Genomic DNA, 19,318 nt, shown 5'->3' with positions numbered 1-19,318 from the left:
CAGACAACCATTTTTGACTTTTCCCAGAGGTGTGGCAAGGGGCCGAATCCTGCTGCCATACATACGGCCTACCATTGGCTACCCTTGTTATCCAGGGCTTGACTACAGTTAGCAACTCCACGAACAAAGCCCGAATTCCAATGCCAGGGTTCTTCAACACCTGTTCCTGCAGATTTGCGAGGAATTCTGCTGTACGAACGCAATCAGATCGTCTGCTAGGGATCTTTCTTCTTGCTACATCCTCGTAGTCACCATTGCAAGTCTCTAGTTCATGCCTGATTGTTTTTACTGTATTCAGGGAGCATTGGGCAGCAGTCGTAATATCCTTATTTTGATGGCGGGCACGAATCATCATGATACAAGTTATTCTCTTCCATGATTCAGGTGGGTTCCAGCTATCCATCCTTTCTGACATCTTGTATATGAATGAAGAAGGGTCCAAACTTTTAAATGAAGAGAAGTGTGTGTTAATACATGTAACTTACGGAAAAATATAATTAATTATAAATATGTCAAATTTATCCCGAACACCCTGTATATGTGAAGTACAATAATTCAACATCAAGCTGGAAACCAATAAATTGAGGAGTACGTCAGGGTTGCCCTCTCTCACCGGTTTTATTTAATATATACATAGATAAAATCATAAAAGAATGGAAGATAACTAATGAAGGAGGATTCAAGATAAACCGTAACACCAGATTAGCTACTCTTCTTTTTGCTGATGACCAAATAATCCTTGGAAATAATGAAGATAAACTACAAAAATCACTATGCAGTCTAAATAATCTGATAAAAACATATGGTATGGAAATATCAACAGACAAAACAAAAGTCATGGTCTTCAAAGGTGGTAATCCAATAAGAAGCAAAATAGTAATAAACAACAAAATAATAGAGCAATTAAATACATTCAAATATTTAGGTTGCACAATGTCATATGAAAATGAAGCTGATATAGAACCAAAGATATCAAACTTTTTAAAAGTAACAGGCATTATAAATAAAATTTTTAAACCCAATTATGTACAAAAACACACACGAATAAGAATCTACAATACAGTTGCTAAATCAACCTTACTTTATGGCAGTGAAATATGGACAATAAAAAAAGCAGATGAAAGAAGAATTGAATCATCCAAAATGAAATTTCTGCGCAGAACTGAAGGAGTCACAATAATGGACAAAATGAAAAGCAGCGAAATCAGAAAAAAACTTGGAATTACAACCTCCCTAAATGAAACAGTGATTTGCTATAGAGAAAAATAGAAAGAACACATACTAAGAATGAATAGAAGCAGAATACTTAAACAAATTCTAAATTACCACCCAAAAGGTACTCGATGAAGAGGAAGACCCTTAAAAAGATGGAATTGAGTCCGGAACAGGCCACTTGGCCTATAAGCCTGAAAATATGAAAAGAATTATTTAAATATAAAGAGCCAATAGGCCTATTGGCTCTTTATATTTAAGTAACTTAATGGGTGCACCTGTTTGACAACTTGTAGCAGAGCATATATAAGTTCTTTTCGCTATACCCTTTGGTATTAATTTGGTCTAGCTACTCACTGATGAAGCCTCAAAAAAAGGCTGAAACCGATCTGGGTAGTGACCTCCCGCCATAATGTAATAACAGCATACATTTCCTAGGAAATGTGTTTTTACATTATGGAAAATACCAAGAATAGCGATCAGAACTTTACCACCTTTGCTACGAGTTGCCCGGTATTGTACTATGTACTAGGACTACTTGCATTAGCTCACACTATTAATCGCTGATATTTTTATAGTTTACTATATTCGGCATGAAACTCTCTGATTCCAATCTTTGAGTTTCTTATTCAGTTTTAAAACAATGTGGGATTTAATATCTTCTTAATTTAAATAATGAAAAGAATTATATTTTTTCAATTATCGTTACATGAAATAAATGCACTGCGATCTAACACAGTGTGAGAATGAATATTCTCACACTGTGTTAGGTGTTCTCACACATCACTAATTGCAGCTAGATTCGTCGATATTCATTTGCGCTTGACACTGCTCATTTGGACAGTGTATCGATGCTTGCATTTGTGTATTGATGGGCGTTATTTCTGTGGGATATGAAACTTTTATTATTGGTGTTTGCAAGTGGTGAGGGTGAAATATTTTTAATAAAGCAATTTTTTAATATGTAAATTTATTTATTAATAAATTGGTTACTGATTAGGAAAAAAATAATTTTTTTTAAAATTTTATTTTGTATATGCAGCACCCCCACTTAAAATTTTCGCCTGCTGCCACTGATTCCAATATATTTTGGATAAACTAGATAAGGATAATTTACTGACAGTTATTGATGTGAGGAAGAAATTTTCTATTTTGGATTGCATCAAACTTGCTAAATGAGCTTAAAGATGCCAAGAAATTATATACTTGGTTTAATCCTTTATCCAAGTAAGCAAACAAACTTTGTGTCTGAAAGATAATCAGGACTGGGGCAACTCGTAAAACAAGTAATGTGAGGTCATTGGCTTCTATATATGAGTTGCCCCAGTCCTGATTATATTTCAGGTGCAAACTTTGTTTGCTTACACTTGAATAAAGGATTAAACCAAGTATATAATTTCTTGGTATCTTTAAGTTATAGTATAACTAAGTAGGAAAAATTCCAATAACTATTGCTAAATGAGCGTTATCAGAATTGAAACCATCAACTTTGATGACAAAATAATAGAAGCTGTTCTTGAGAATCTCGGTGAAAAAGTAAAAAGTGATGATGATGGTGATGATGAGATTCTTCTCACTATAGGATTAATAAAACAAGGGCTTCAAATTGGGATATTCAGTTGCACCTTTGCATACAACTGAATATCCCAATATCGTCAGATTAGCACAGGCAATTGGCAAAGAAGGATTTGATAATTTTTCATCTGCAGATATTGAAGAACTGATGGTTGACAAGGCTGTTAGTGATGACAAAATAATAGAAGCTGTTCTTGAGAATCTCAATGAAAAAGTAAAAAGTGATGATGATAATGATGATGAGATTCTTCTCACTATAGGATTAATAAAACAAGGGCTTCAAATGGCTAGTAAAATTGCAAAGTCATTTTCTTACACATGATTCAAATACTGAACGAGCTGAACAGTTTAAACGTGAAGTCATGTATGGTGCAATATGAAGAATTATACAAAGATCGACTCAAATCAGGAAATCAATGATTAATTACAGAGTTTGTGGTAAAAAAAATCAACCTCCAGAATTACTGGAAATTAGTGCTAATTTAGTTCCTTTTAATGAAGAAAACATTTCACCATTGCAATATGAACAGGTCAGTGAAAGTGTTTCAAGTGATGGAAGTGATTTAATTTGAGTCTCACACAAAAGAATGTGGCTACTGTCAGAACAGGACGGCAAATAAAATTTAACTGATAATCATATGCGTGGGTGTATTTGGACCTTTTTGAATTTCTGTTTTATTAGTGACATACTATTTTCTTTAAGAGATGCATATATATATATATATATATATATATATGTGTGTGTGTGTGTGTGTGTGTGTGTGTGTGTGTGTGTGTGTGTTTTGTTTGAAAATAACTTATTGTTCGTATAGGGTTTTCACATCTGGAACCATCTTCTATTTTTTCATATGAACTATATTCTTTTTTTACATGGTTTTCATTTACACAATTTTTTCTGGAACCAATCTGCCATGTAAATGGAGAATTGGGTGTATATAATTTCTTGGTATCTTTAATTTATAGTAGAACTGGAAAAGTGGAAAATCTCTAATCAAGAGTATTTTATTAATAAGGTGTGACACCTTTTGGCTACTGATGTATGAAAATATGACTTCTGTGTTACTTCTAATTTAGTATCACCTCTGGATCTGGCTCCCTTTGATGAGACTTCAATAAAGGTTGAAACCAGTCTGGGTAGTGACCCTTCCCATAATGCATAGCATTATACATTTTTTTAAGGATATGTGTTTTGCATTATGGGATATTAAGGCAAGTGATGTGAAGTCATAGGTTTCTATATATGAGTTGCCTCAGTCCTGAAAGTACTTCAGGCACAAAACTTTGTTTGCTTACACTTGAATAAAGGATTAAATCAAGTATATAATTTCTTGGTATCTTTAACTTATGAATTTCCTTTAAAATAGCACACTGCACTTCTGAGGCTATGGTGTTTAGTGATTGCTAAAGTGGAGGCCAAATGTAGCTTGTTTCCATTTTTGAATAATCAAAATTTCTACACTTTTTATGAAGTACTCTATATATACATTTTCCCCCTCCCATAATAAACATTATTAGAATTCTGAAGCCAAGATTCCTGTTTCTATCAACAACAAAAATTGTTACTGTATTTGTTGTTGACAACAGCCAACATTGGTACAAAATTTTATAAATTAATGCTGGAGACCAGTAAATTAAAAATATGCTTTGAACATGTCTTGTATATTGCTAATCTGATATCCTGGCAAATTTCTTTCTTACTACATGTAAATTTATGTGTATGTTTTTTTTTAAATGTCAATCCCACCTACAAAAGTATTTTTTTTAAATTTTTTCTCACACTGGGGATAAATTCATTTCATACTTAACTCATCTCCCATCTGTGGTACCTGTCTTCTGTATATTATATATTTCCATATTAAGCTTGACATCTTCATTAAAGCATGTCCTGATAGATGAAATATCTTTTAGTAAAACATCTTTTTTATAACATAGTTCATTTGGTGTTGTTAATACTGTTAAAAAATAAGTCATCAATAACTGTCAACACCTAAGCTTATCTGCAAGAGTGACAGCTGAAATATTTCATTTGTTCTGCAAGCAGCCTCACCAATGAAAATGCAGTTTGAAATTTTCCCATTTTTGTGTCATTTTCAGTTTTTGCCTTATTTATTGCTTATTTTCATGAACTTCTTATGAGAATTATTCAATCAACAAATCCTGAAGACTTGTGCTCTATATACACTGCTTGAAAATAAGTCAATGGTCATCCCCATGGCCAAGGTGCATCATGCCATCTAATGAGTCACATGTACGTAGCTGGTATAAATTGGAGGAAATATGATGCTCCCAAGTCAGTGCACTGGATCTGGGTGAAATGGCTGCAAGATGGGAACTGATGAGCTAAGGGATAAAATTACACAATATGTCCAGCAGATGCCCCCAACCCTTGTTCTCCAAGATGATAGAGAACTTCCACATGTGCTACGAAACCTGTCTTGAAAGACAAGGTGCCCATTTTGGATATGTAATCTACCATTGTTAATGCTTTATTCGACCAAGATTGCACCAACAATTGTGGATGTACATATCAGGTATAAACCTTTTTTTTTTTGTTTTGTTAATAAACTCATTTACACTATAACATATATCATTGGCACACACTATTGCACACAATGCTCATGCAACCGTGCTTTCAACTGGTTCATTCACAACACACTCAGTAAATGCATTCCACTCACCAACGACTCTCCATGCAAAGAACCTTCTCCTCACTCCTCTGCTCACACCCTCCTTATACAGTTTCCTGCAATGGGCTTCTTGTTCTACCCCCCCTCTCTCATTCTATGAAATATCTCTTCCATGTCAACCTGATAACAGCCCCTGACCAGCTTATATGTCTCAATCACACCCCCCCTCCCCTCTTCCTCCTATTCATGAGGCTATGCAACTTGCATTCTCTCAATCTGTCCTGGTACTCCACATTCCAAAGACCACTGACCACCTTTGTGAATCTTCTCTGGATCCTTTCCAACACAGCATTTCTAAATAACTAATCTTTGTGCTAAACCTAATCAACATTTGATTAGGTTTAGCACAAAATCCTTTTAAGTTACTATCATATGGTCTGTTGTCTGACTTCTGAAACTTTTTTGCCATCTTACTATCTGGATGCATTTTTTAATGGAGGATAGATCACTGTTTTCAGCTTTTGCAATTAATGCTTGCATTCCACAAATCTATGTTCTTTTACCTACTCTCTCTCTTTCTTCTATACAGATCAGCGAATTTCTCCAACTGATGGCAAATTTTATACAGAGTTTTGCATGAGATGTAGCTCAGGTATCTGTTATGGGCCATTACTGTTTAACCTGTATGTTAATGATATTGGCGAAGATTTGGATGGAGATATTCAGTTGTTTGCAGATGATGCAAAGTTGGAACGAACTATAAAGAGTAGAGAAGATGTTGTGGCCTTACAAGATTTAAATAAACTGAGTGAGTGAGTGGGCACGGGAATGGGGATGCGAGTTCAATGTTGCAAAATGTATGGTTTTAAAAATTTGGGCAACAAAGATGGCATGTAGAATTTATGCTTGGTGGGGATATATTGTAGGAGGTGGAGGAAATAATAGATCTTGGACTGATAGTGAATAAAGATACGAAATTTAGGGGACGCATTGCCAAAATTGTGAGGATAACACAAAGAATTCTGGGAATGATGCAGAGGACACTGACTTGTAGAAGTAAGGAATTTCTTGTTCGATTGTATAAGGAACTTGTGGACTACTGTGCACAGATTCAGTCACCTGATTTTCAAAAGGACGAAGAAATGTTGGAAAGGGTCCAGCGGTGACTGACTAAGGTAGTTTCTGACCTCTGGGATGTTAAATATGAGGAAAGATTGAGAAAATGCAACTTACAGAGTCTAGTGGATAGAAGGAAGAGGGGAGATAGGATAAAGACCTGCAAGTTAGTAAGGAGTTGTTATAGGATCGATGTTTGAGAGATTTTACAGCAAATGGTGAGAGATCAGGGGGAGAACCAGAGGTCATTCCTGGAAGCTGTATAAAAAGGGTGTGAGCAGGGGAGTGAGAAGCAGGCGTTTTGCATGCAGAGTTGTGAATGATTGGAATGCCTTGCCTGAGAGTGTGGTATCTGCAAAAAATTTGAGTATGTTTAAGGTGCAGTATGATGAGTTGTGTGTATGACAAAAGGACTTCCCAGATGAGTCTTTGACACAATGGGGTGTTGGGTGATAATAATAATATAGCAAGAGCAATTACTTGAGTTTCTACAAGCTTTATCAATAGTATTTGTACACATATCAAGATCCCTAGCTGATTGACTGTGACAGAATCCATACTAGTAATAATTTATCAGAGTTGAGATGATAAATCTTGATAGTATCTTGATAGTCCAGAAATTGAATATTAATGATTTATTCCTTACTTTATTTCTGAAATAATGAAGTGAAGGGAGTGAAATTGGATAGATATTTGATGGAAGATTTGTCACCTTTCTTGCCAACAGTCGGATATGGGCTAATTTTCAGGCTGCAGAGCAGAATAGGAGATAATTAAGGCAATAAAGAATAGCAGTCAACTTTGGAGTACAAAAATCAGTCCAAAAATCCAGTCTAATCTTGAGTGGAGATTTGGGTATTATCAAAAGTGAGGAGAGGTGAAGCATGGTGTTTTCAGCATAGAATAAGGCAGGATTCCACATTACATTAGTCAACAGTATTTTATGTATTGCAACAACAATACATAAAATACATAAACATTATCAACTGCAGGTGACAACTTTAATAATCAGATAAGGCACTGATTAAATTATGGAATTGGTAGCTGGGGATATGCAGACATTGTAACAACTGGGAAATTAAATAATGATGTGCAATATTTTCAGTAAAAGTGTGAAAGGATTTGAGGTTAGTGATAAAAGGTCATTTATGAATGATGGAAGTTTTTTCACTTGGCTATGCTACCAGTTATATATTTGGTTTAATCCTTTATCCAAGTGCAAGAAAACAAAGTTTGCGCCTGAAGTATTTTCAGGACTGGGGCAACTATTGGCAAATATAGTTATCCTCCCTTAATGCATAGCATTATACATGTCTGCAAGGAGATGTGCTTTGCATTATGGGATACTAAGGCAAGTGATGAGTGTTTAGTATTACACAAGGGTTCAATTACGATTGGTGCAATGACTTTTAATTCAGAATCTGGAAGATCACTGACTCGTGACCAAATACAAAAAATTTACACACTTAATAAAACTAAAACAATATATACACTTTAAATAAAATTACATAACTACAAAATATTGGATCCAAGGCCTTCTAAAATAAATCTATACTTTTAGATTTTCTTATCCAAAAATATTAAAATCGCCCGTTTTCTGACTCATTCTATTCCTGGATTGTTTAACATCTACTTAATCACATCTACCAGACTAAACACCTTGTTTTCACAATAACAAAATGTTCATAGTCAGTTTCTTAGAGCTTTTCCAAAAATATAAAATTTTCTTCTTCTTTTCTATAGGATCTTTTTTTCTCCCTAATATAGCACATAATATTATTCCTCCTATCTCACTGAAAAATAAACATTTCTTACTTCTTGCAGTTCTATTTGATGAACAATTTACTGTACCAGAGAAAAATGTTTCTACTGCTACTTCATAAACAACATGTCTAAGTTGAGCTAATTCCATCACCTTTTCCAGTAGAAATAACAAATAGATCTGGCATCCTTAAGACAGATGAAAGTTTCCAATCAGCGTTTCCTCAAACATTCAATTAGAACATCGACTGATATCGTCTTTTATTTACTAAATACTTGTTTACAGTCTCAACTCCTCCAGTTTAAAGACTCACAGTTCTACGATTCCTTTTCAGAATCTTCTATTAATATTCTTCCGAGTGTCATGTAAAAACTTAAAAACTTTCTAACAACAAAATTTCTTTGGTTTGAATTCTTAAACTTCAATTAACTCTCTCTTGTTTTTCTCGTTACTCTGATACCAAACGCTCTCTCTCTCTGTCAGCTGTCAATCACACATTAAACTTCTCAGCAAGCATGCACATTGCATGTTAGTGGTAAGCAAGAAGTTACGTGAATGGCTGACACATTGTCTCTGTTAGTGTAACGATAATATCTTTTCAAAAGATCACTTAATAATTTTAAATTATTTGATAGTAACATGACTATCAAAATCTAATAAGTACATCAAAGATTTATTTTTGACAATAATAATAATATGAATAATGGACACATCGCAAGTGCAGATGTATGTGTTATGAAACCAAAACTAATAACATATTAATGCAAACAATTTGTAAAAATATTCATAATTTTAAATTATGATTATTTTTACATTTGAGTTAAGGAAGGCATGAAGCATGCAGTTCTTGATAATGATGAAGTACTCTGCCTTAATCATCAATGTAGAATTTTTTTTCTTGAACTGCTTTAGCACACTTGGTGGAAAATGAAACTTTGAATAATAGTCTGGGCTTTGGGATGGAAGGGAGGATAAAAGCCTTCATTCAAATCTTGAAAGAATTACTTCAGTTATTGGGGAAGGTGTGTGGGTTCAAAGAAAGAAAACAGTAGTCGGCACAAGGAAAATGGTAGAAATCATGCAAGTTATCTCATTGGGCTATAATAGTGCCAAAGAGCATGAGGCTGAGAGTGACTCGGTAAAGAATGTCTTCAGGGAAGGAAACTTTATAAAGTTATAGTCTGAATTACCAAAAAGAGAGCTGACATCTACAGAGTATTTATCAAAAGAACACATTAAAGAAAAGATCAAGAGTGTTGGGGAATGGAGAGAATTATTGGGTATTCCAATAGGCAGTTCGGCAATTTGCAAAAGACTGTTACTGACTGTGAATATCTCAGCATCTCTGGTGGATTGATCAGTGGAATTGGAGAAGGGAAGTCATTATGCATTGTGAATGCTGAATTCTTCCCCAAGAAAGACAACCTTAATATTTGGCCATTTCAACTACAGATGAAGTTTTTAAATAGTAGAAAAGATCAAAGTGGCTATCAGAACTGAGAGAATGATAGTGACAGTACGTGAACTTTACTGAAGGGGAAAAGAATATGTTGAGCTAATAAGAGCCAATCATCAAGAGGGGGACTTGCAATGTGTCACTCTCTTGCATGGGATACCAGACTTTACAAATGCACAGGTTCCATCTTTGAGGTGGAATGAATCGTGCAGAACGCACTTAAGAAAGTTAAGGTGGGCAGTAGAGGTTGATGCTGATAGTTTTCTGTTAAGAATAGTAGACCAGGTTTTGATGTCTGTAGATAACTAACAGTGTACATTATTTAAATTTGGGGTACCATAAATAATGGTGGAGTGTATATCGATCTTTTTTTTTTTTTAAATGTTTTTTCCCCACTGTTTTTCATTAAAAATGTTTTAGGTTTTCTAGTTTTTTTTCTAGCTTTTTTATTGTTTTTAGGCAGATTTTTTACCCATATACTAATGACATTTCTTATGCCGACTTTCATAATTGTTTACTGTTAAGGAGTTAAGGAGTATGGACATGTATACAGTGAGAGCAAAGACACCACAGCAGTCTATGTGGCGAGAGTACAGTTTCTTTTCAACTGTGTGGCATTAAGATGTTTCCCAACATACCACTATATTTGGACTCATTCAGGCCCAACCCAGTAGAGGAAGTGGCCACAGTATTATTCACTAGCTGATCGTGAAATCTCCCCAATATGGTTGGTCCCATGCACTAGATAGCGAATGGGACCAACAGAAACATTTTAAATGTTACATCCTCAAATGGTTAATGTTTGGAGTACCTACTTTGTGTTAACTATAATTGTAAGGCTCTCACCTGCCACATGTAAGGAAAAACAAAAGGGAGCAGAAACCAGAAGAGATCTAAGAGTATTTCACTGTGTAATCTACCTAAGAGACAACAAAACAAATAATAACTACACATACTAGTTGCCATAAGACAGATATACTACCTAATTCTGAAGATTGCATTCTAATTAATGGTAATTAGTATGATATGCAGTTAAAAAAGACCTACTGATATATACTCTGGTTGCTGTGGTCAAGACCAAAGAATATCAATAGGTTTTTTTTAGTGACTACATGAATGGTTGCAAAAAAGCAGTGAAATGTTTTTAAGTGTGCACACATACACACACTAAAGAGTACTCTGTGCCATGCTATGTTCACTCAAATCTCACTTGTTCTGCATTCATATTTTCCTATGTACATATCATTAGTAGTGACTATATTATTTGTAAATTTCTGTTACCTTTTCAGGATAATGGTACTGTAGTTCTTGACAATTTAATAACTTGTTATCCAATGCAGGCATCATTACTGATTAACAATGACTAATTTGTGATTTATTACTACAAAATCAAAGCTTATTGCTGCTCGACAAGAGTGCATGGCTAATCCTGCCACACACACATACATTAATGCAAGAAATATTCAAAGATATGACGTAGTGAGTATGTGGTATGAATGAGTCGGTTTGTACATGCATTATTCATTATATAACTAATAATTGAGATAAACAAAAAATCTTCCAGGGGGAATAGGAAAAACAAAAGGAAAGGAGCTGTTCTGTTAATGATAGCAGACAATGCCTGCTCAATATAGAGGTAAAAAGACAGCAACACCTGTAATGTCACTGAGACTATTTGGTGTGAGCTTAATATAAATAGGGTAGGATATTTAATAAAATGTTGCCTTAGACAAAACGATAGACATATAAAAAGAGAATCATTTTAATGGGAGATTTTAATTATAAGATATAGGCTAGAATGAAGCAATATTTATTATTATTATTATTTGTGACACCTCCAAGGAGTCTGAAGACTCGTTTGCGGGAAGACACCTACTGTACTTGTACAACTCATCATCTCCACTACTACACCAAACCTCTACTACCAATCACCTATATCAATGCCATCTACTGCCCACAACCATCACCACCACAGCTAGAATTTTTTGTCTGTAAATTGCATGTATTCTGATGGGCCGATTTGTCTGTATGTGGGATAAAAAACCCGAGTTTCCGGGAGAAAAAACCCTGCTACCTCTGAATCAGACTGACCAACTCACCTTCAATTGAAAAAGTCCATATAAAGATTCCTCCCATCATGACGAGAATCGAAGGGGGGCAACGTAGCGTTGTTCTTCCAATCAAGCTACGGAGGCACTTATGAAGGCAAAGAGAGTGAATTCCTAAAGTTCCATAACTATCTTAAATAGCATGTCATGAAAACAATGCAAGATTTAATGTGCTGGATTGGTAACATCCTAAGAGGATGTATTGTGAATAAGGTATTCTTGCTACCGTTGATTGTTAAGGGTGATTATGAGGTGATGGTATGTTACCTTTTCGTTCAACTAAGCAAGGGAAGGTTCTAGTAAAAAAAAAAACGAGATACGTGTGAAATTATAAAATGTAAAATTAAGCAAAAATTTTCTAATTAGTTTAATCAATATTATAAGATAAAGAGCTGTGATGGAAAGATTAATAAATACAAGGATTAGTTAAGACACACATGAAACAGGCAATAAACAGTTAAATACAAGTCATACAGATAAATAAGGCATGAGTGAAATTAGGCAAACATTACAGAAAAAGAAGCTGTTACAGAAGAGGTAATTATCAAACAATTGCCAGATGTATGCAGGTAGGTTAAAATAATATGTAAAAGGAAGAAAATTTAATTACAAAATACACTGGCCAGTCAGGTCAAAGGATCAATGAAATTCTTCTGCTATGCAATAAAGAATGATTATGGTAGAGTGGCAATGGTGGAGTTTACTCAGAACTAGAAATGAGGTTAGGCTAACAGGCACAGATGACTCTCTATGATGGTCAGAATGAGTGTTTTAAGAGAAATTCTTTCTTTAGCAATTTTCTTGCAATTTATGATACAGTCACAAATATGCGAGATAATAAAAACTCATATGCACTGGTATGTCTGGATTATGCAAGATATTTGACAGACTACCACACATTATATAGGAGTTTGAAAGTAGAGACAGACAGACAGACAGACAGACAGACAGAGAGAGAGAGAGAGAGAGAGAGAGAGGGATAGAAAAGGGTAACAGAATGGTGAGATGGCTTGAAGATTAAATGTCTCACAGATACCAATAAATCATGTATTACAGGACAATGGCCCAGAAAAGAAAGGTAACCAGAAGCATTCTGTAAGGTTCTATTCTTGAGTAACTACTGCTTTACTTATTTCTTAATAACACTTCATATGGTTTCCACATGTACTAAGAATAACAGTGCAAGTTGACGAGAGCTTTATGAAACAATTTTAGAAAGATTTAACTAGACTTGTCAATTGGATGAAGGGGGGGGATACTATGTGTCAAAGTTGCTGAGTGCAAAGTTATACAAGAATATAATGAGTCAGGATGAGAGATGAAGAGTTTATTCTTTTTTTTTTCTTTTTTTTTAACAGAGCGTTATGAAGAGTTGTGGGTGAGTGGAATGCACTGCCAAAAATACTGTGATAAGAGTGTGAATCTGTTTAAGGTACAATATAACGGATATGTTAACTGATAAAAACTGACTCGTGTCTCACTCAAACAGTATCTTAACAGATATGTTACTGTTTGAGTCAGACATCAGTCTGATTCTACAGAAATTTGTTAATAATAATAATAATAATAATAAATGGAAATGCCTTACCATTAGTGAACTGTGAACTTCATGCAATGAATCAACATCTGAAGGCATGTTATCAAACGAGGCCAGCTGTAATTCAATATTGGATATGATTTGTGTGCCTTCTTCTAAACCATGGAGAACAATTTCAACAGCTTTCAACCTACAAGAGATTTGCAGATTCTTTAATATAAAATAACAATTACAATCCTAAACATCTTTAAAATATTATGAAAATTAAAGTAAAGGTTATTAAAAATAAATTATTCCTATTATAATCTGTTAAAGGAATAGATTTATACACACAGGGGGGAGAGTCAGAAAGAAGGTGCATAAGTTATGCTTAACTTCAGGTAGAGGTCTTGATGAGCAAAAAAACTTCTTATGCTTTAATATGATATGATATGAATTATTATAAAGTATGGTTATTAAAATTGTAATGCCATAAGACCACATTGAACTAAACAATGGAACCATTTAAAAAACCTCTCATAGTAAAAATAGACAGAAGTTTATCTTCCCCTGGTGAATATTGCATAATATGAGTGGTCTATACAACCTAGCTAAAAATTTGATATCAGTTACAATGCTTCTTTCTAAATAGAAAAACCATCTAACTGAACAATAATCCACAGTATAATATTATAAAGTATTTGTATGTCATATTGCTGGTCTTCAAATCCATGTTTCTTCCTAACCCTCCATAAAATGGTATTTTAATTCATTAATTATAAAAATCAAAATTCTCTTCTCATTGCTGTGTGGGTGTTGTGTACTGCAAAAAAAAAAAAAAAAACTGTTCGGTTGTAAGTAATGGAATGCCTAACATATTACATAATCTGTTCCAAATACGCAGGGCAAGAGGGCAGCTGTAGAATGCATGTTCTACTGTTTCCAATCGGTAAGTAACAGATATCACAGATTGGATTTCCGATAATAAAGTAGCCCCAATTGATGGTATTAACTGGAAGGCAGCCATATGCAATTCTCCAAGCAAAAAAAAAAAAAAATCCCTCCTGTTATGGCATACTTGGAATTTCAATAAGTTATGAAACAAAGTGTTGTTGTCAGTACCCCAACTGTGGAAGAACACAGCAAAAGAGGTTAAAGATTTCTTTATACCAAATTTTACTTTTTTTTAATGGAAAGGATGTCAGTGGCAGAATGTTGTAGCAATCTTAGAGTTAAGCACAGAATGTTGTAGTATTCAGGAAAAATCTCAGCTTTTAGATATTTATAACCATTTACTCCAAATATATATTTATAACCATTTACTCCAAGATCAATTGCACATGTCCAGACAAGGTCTGGACATGTGCAATTGGTCTGCAACATTTCATGAATTTTTGAAGCTGTATTGCTTAAACAGCAGAATTTTAAGACTGGAAGCCCAAATCCTCCATGATTCTTTGATAGTTGAAGAAATTCCATTTTAAGTTCTTGGTATTGGCTGGAACAAAAATATTGCACAGGCTTACTATATTATTCCTTTTCTTCAGCTTCTGTAATGTCTATAATATTTATTATGTACAAATGAGCAGGGAAGATTATGGTTTAAGTACTATATCTTAAGAAGAAAGAAAAGTGGCCCAATTTTCCAGTCTTCTAAGGGTTCAATGTTCTTGCATATAAGTTCTTGAACCAGTAATATCGGCTAATTGGAAAAGGAAATTCCAAGCGTAGTGAGGGGTTAGTCCAAAAGGAATGTCTCCAAGATCCCACTTTCCCAAAACTTTTAATTTTGTCTTGTCTGCATTAGTGGTTATGCCACTGATCTTGCTGAATTTCCCACAGTACTATTGTCTTCAAACAGACTTGTATGTGTTTTTGAAAAGAGTCAAGGAAGTCAAGAGGGCACTCATAAGGCAGGACAAGTAGTGGTGTGTACGGAGAACTGCGGTTTCAGATAAGTTTTTTGAAATAATTAATTGTATATAAGAGTGTGTTCATGAGTAAGAGTTCCTATAAAGGTTGTGCGCTTGTAGTGATATTAGTGTGTGGGATATTTTGTCTAAATTTATTTACAAATTTGTTGATATTAGAGCTTAGTGTAGTAACCGGCAAAGGAAAGATGGTGGTAGCTATGTCATTGCAAGAACTTAACTTCAACTTCAGTCCTTTCATGAAATGTGAGGTGTGCTACATGTACTCGTTTGATTACATTGATAAATTGTGGATATTTAAGGCAGATGGAAGAAGAGTGTGCGAAGTGTGAGCTGAATGAGGATTTGATGAATGCAAATGTTCATGGCAGAAAGTGTTAGTAGCGAAAATGCTGCAAGAAGAATGAGTGCTCGTCTGATAGAGAAGGATGGTGTGAAAGAACAGTGAAAAAATGTTAAAAAATTATTGAAAAACAAAAAAGAGTGATCTGAAAAACTTGATGGTAAGAAGGATGAAAGTGATGCAAATGTTGAGGAAGGCAACGAAATTGAGAGAATGAATGAATGAAAGCAGAAATAGTGTGACGCAAGGTTCGAAAGCTTGAAAATTCGAAAGAGTGAATGACAGAGAAAGTTTGACGCAAAGATTGAAAGTATGAAAACTTGAAAGGATTAATTAGAGTGAAAGTGCGACACAGGGTTCGAAAATTCGAAAGAATTAATGAAGGAGAAAATGTGATGCAAGATTCAAAAGTTGATCTGGTTTGGATGAGGCAAGAGATCAAATGCACACGGAATGAAGTTAAGAAAATTTGGGAAATGTATGGGAAAGCGAAAATGATGAAAACAAATCACGCTGGTATAAAAGAGATAACAAATGAACCACGAGTGGCACTGTATGGTAACTCAATTATTAAGGATGTGCTGGACGAGAGGATGAACAAGGTATGTTTTACTGGAGGTAGAATGAGTACAGTGATTGAGGCATTGGATATGAGAAGGAAGCGAGCAAAAGAGTTGGTAGTTTTAATAGACACAAATGACTTAACTGAGAACAAAGAGCACATCAGATTGGATACCAGGAGGTTGCTTAGATGGATAAAAGAGAATAGTGTGATGATAAGAAAGGTAGTAAGTGTGTTGCCTAGGTATGACAGTGGTGAGATGAGGCAGAGAGCAAGGATTATGAATGATACGTTAGCTGAAATGTGTAAGGAGAAAGAAGTGCAGTTTGTTAATGTGTGGAATGAGTGTGAAGGACAAAGTGAACTATATATTAGTGATGGACTGCATTTGAGTGGTTTTGGTGTGAGTTGCTTGGAGAGACTGCTGCTGGAAGACAGAGAAGTGAGTACAGAGAATGAATGAGGAAGTGCATGGCATGAGTATAGAGAATGAGAGAATGGGTGTGCAAGATGGACAGGGAAATGGTGAGGGTTCAGGGTGGACAGGGAAACACAGCGTGAGAAAGGTGGATGTTCCAAGAGGATGTGTAGACAGGAAAGGAATGGCATGACCTGGGATCAAGAAAAAGTAGTTGGATTTGAAGAGGGTTCTAAAATGAAAAGCAGAAAGGGAAATGGCTTCAGGTGAGTATGGAGAAATCACATCAAATGAGTGGTATCAGTGGAACTAACTGTAGATTGAGGAATGAGCTGTTGTGTTTGTAGTGTAAGAAACCAGGCAGATGAAATGGTTGCATTAATTGAGTCTGTTCACCCAAAAATTGTTCGAATAAGTGAGACATGGTTGGATGAGGAATATTCCATCTCTATTCCTGACAAGAATATAGATGGAAGGGTACGATATATTTTGTGAGGATAGAAAGGGTAAAAAGGGAGGGTGAGTGCTATTGATGATAGAGAAAGAGTTATGTCTATGCAAATTAAAAATGCAAGAGGGAAATATCGCCAGTGGTTTTGAGGCAGTATGGTGTGAGATAGAGGTGAATAGAATGAAATACTTAGGCGGATGTTGTTATAGACCTGGCAATGTGGATGGTGGTGACTATGAAATGTATAATAACATTAGCAAAACAAATAAGAAAAGGGTGATCATTATGGGCAATTTTAATTATGGCAATATAGACTGGGATGATTAGATACCAACTGGAAGTAAAGAAAATGAGTTTCTTGAGTTTTTGAGGGACAACTACCTCAGACAGTATGTAACAGAGGGCACACAAGGAGTGAGTATCTTGAATTTGATCATCTCATCAGAGGATGTAATTATAAATGAGGTGTCCAATCACCTACCAATTGGTGAGATTGACCATGAAGTGATTACCTTAGTGGTTGCCAGCAGTGTGAGGACTCCAGTGAGAAAATGGTATATGTGGAACTACAAAGTGGTGATTATGAAGAGCTCAGGAGACAGCTTGTAAGTAGCATGGAATGAAGAATTAACTGGAAAAGAGATCATTGCAGCTTGGGGAATTTTCAAAAACTATCTAGTAGAAGCAATGTCTGAATGTATTCCAAGGGTCAGAAGGTTAAATAAGGTGTGAAATGAATGAATAAAGAGATTAAGCATGCGATACAGATAAAAAGGGCATTATGGAAGCAACATAAGAGAATTAGTAATAACCAATTCCATGATGATTAAAAAAACCAGGCACAGTAGATAACTTGGTTGGTAAGGGTAGCAAAAGTGAGGTATGAGCAGCAGTTAGTTAATGAAGCCAAAAATAATTATAGGGAGTTTTTTCGATATGTAGCCAGCAAAAAAAAAAAAAAAAAAAAAAAAGAAGGATTATGGAAGGATGACAGTGATTGGAGAAAATGGTATAAAGACAGCTGTTGCAAAAGATATAGTGGAGATATTTAATAGATATTTTAAAGAATGAAGAGATGTTGGAAAGGGTCCAGCGGCGACTGTCTAAGGTAGTTTGTGACCTCTGGAATGTCGAATATGAGGAAAGGTTGAGAAGATGCAATTTACAGAGTCTAGTGGATAGGAGGAAGAGGGGAGATATGATAGAGACCTACAAGTTAGTAAGGGATTGTTAGAGGATCAATGTTGGAGAGGTTTTACAAAAAATATTGGGAGATTAGTGGAGAACCAGAGGTCATCCCTGGAAACAAACTGTATAAAGAGGGTGTGAGCAGGGAAGTGAGAAGCAGGTTGTTTGCATGCAGAGTTGTGAATGATTGGAATGCCTTGTCTGAGAATGTGATGTCTGCAGAGAATTCGAGTGTGTTTGAAGCATGGTATGATGAGCTGTGTGTATGATAAAAAGACCTTCTAGATGAGTCTTTGACTCCATGAAGTCTTTGGTAATAATAATAATAATAATGTCTTGAGTGGTGGACACGTCTTTACCACCAATACAAATTTGAGCAATAGTCCTTTCTTCATGGAATTTAGCACATTGTCTATTGAAGAATGCAGCTGATGGGCTATCTGCTAAGTGCTGTTGCATTCTTATTTTAAAATTTCTTTCTTCTACTTGTTTCTGCATTTCCACTTCTATCTCTATGTTAATGTTTCTAATGATGTTGCTACATCCTATACCAGCGAGTTGGTTTACTATGAACCAGCATCTCTCTCTTTATACAGATCTTTCAACTTTTTTCTTTTGAGGTGAAGTGACTTTAAGTTCAAACTTTGTTTGCTTACAATAAATTAAAGATACCAAGAAGTTATTTTCTTGGTTTAATCCTTTATCGAAATGTAAGCAAACAACGTTTGCATGTGAATCTGACGTCACAAAGGCTACGTGTAGATATAGGCTAATGACTTCACATCGATTGCCTTAGTATCCATAATGCAAGGCACATTGTTAGATCTGAAATGGGCAAACCTCACTTACAATGAGGTCACCCATCCAGAATCTAACAGAATATGCCCACTAAGAGAGCATACTTGTCCTTTCAGCAATTAAGTTCATGTCATAGAAGAATTAATATCATGATCAATAAGATGAAAGAAATATTTAGTACAAGTTTTGATGGATCTAAATTAGAATTGTAAGTGTAAAATAATCAAAGAGTATGTACACTGCCCAAGAGAGGGC

General features: G+C 35.0%; 1 protein-coding gene across 1 annotated transcript in view; it reads right to left on the bottom strand.

The window, feature by feature from the left end:
- The window catches only part of LOC150107495 (uncharacterized), a 1,121,546-nt gene that overhangs the window by 805,929 nt on the left and 296,299 nt on the right, over positions 1-19,318 (bottom strand). Inside the window, exon 23 of the mRNA XM_090392112.1 lies at positions 13,445-13,583. Within this exon, the coding sequence (XP_090248238.1) occupies positions 13,445-13,583 (139 nt within the window). The remainder of the gene's footprint in view (positions 1-13,444; positions 13,584-19,318) is intronic.

The sequence above is a fragment of the Typopeltis vanoorti genome, chromosome 4 (assembly GCF_054136105.1).
Source record: "Typopeltis vanoorti isolate ZY-2024b chromosome 4, IOZ_Tvanoo_1.0, whole genome shotgun sequence".
NCBI classification, from domain to species: domain Eukaryota; kingdom Metazoa; phylum Arthropoda; class Arachnida; order Uropygi; family Thelyphonidae; genus Typopeltis; species Typopeltis vanoorti.
This window is presented reverse-complemented; position numbering and strand designations above follow the sequence as displayed.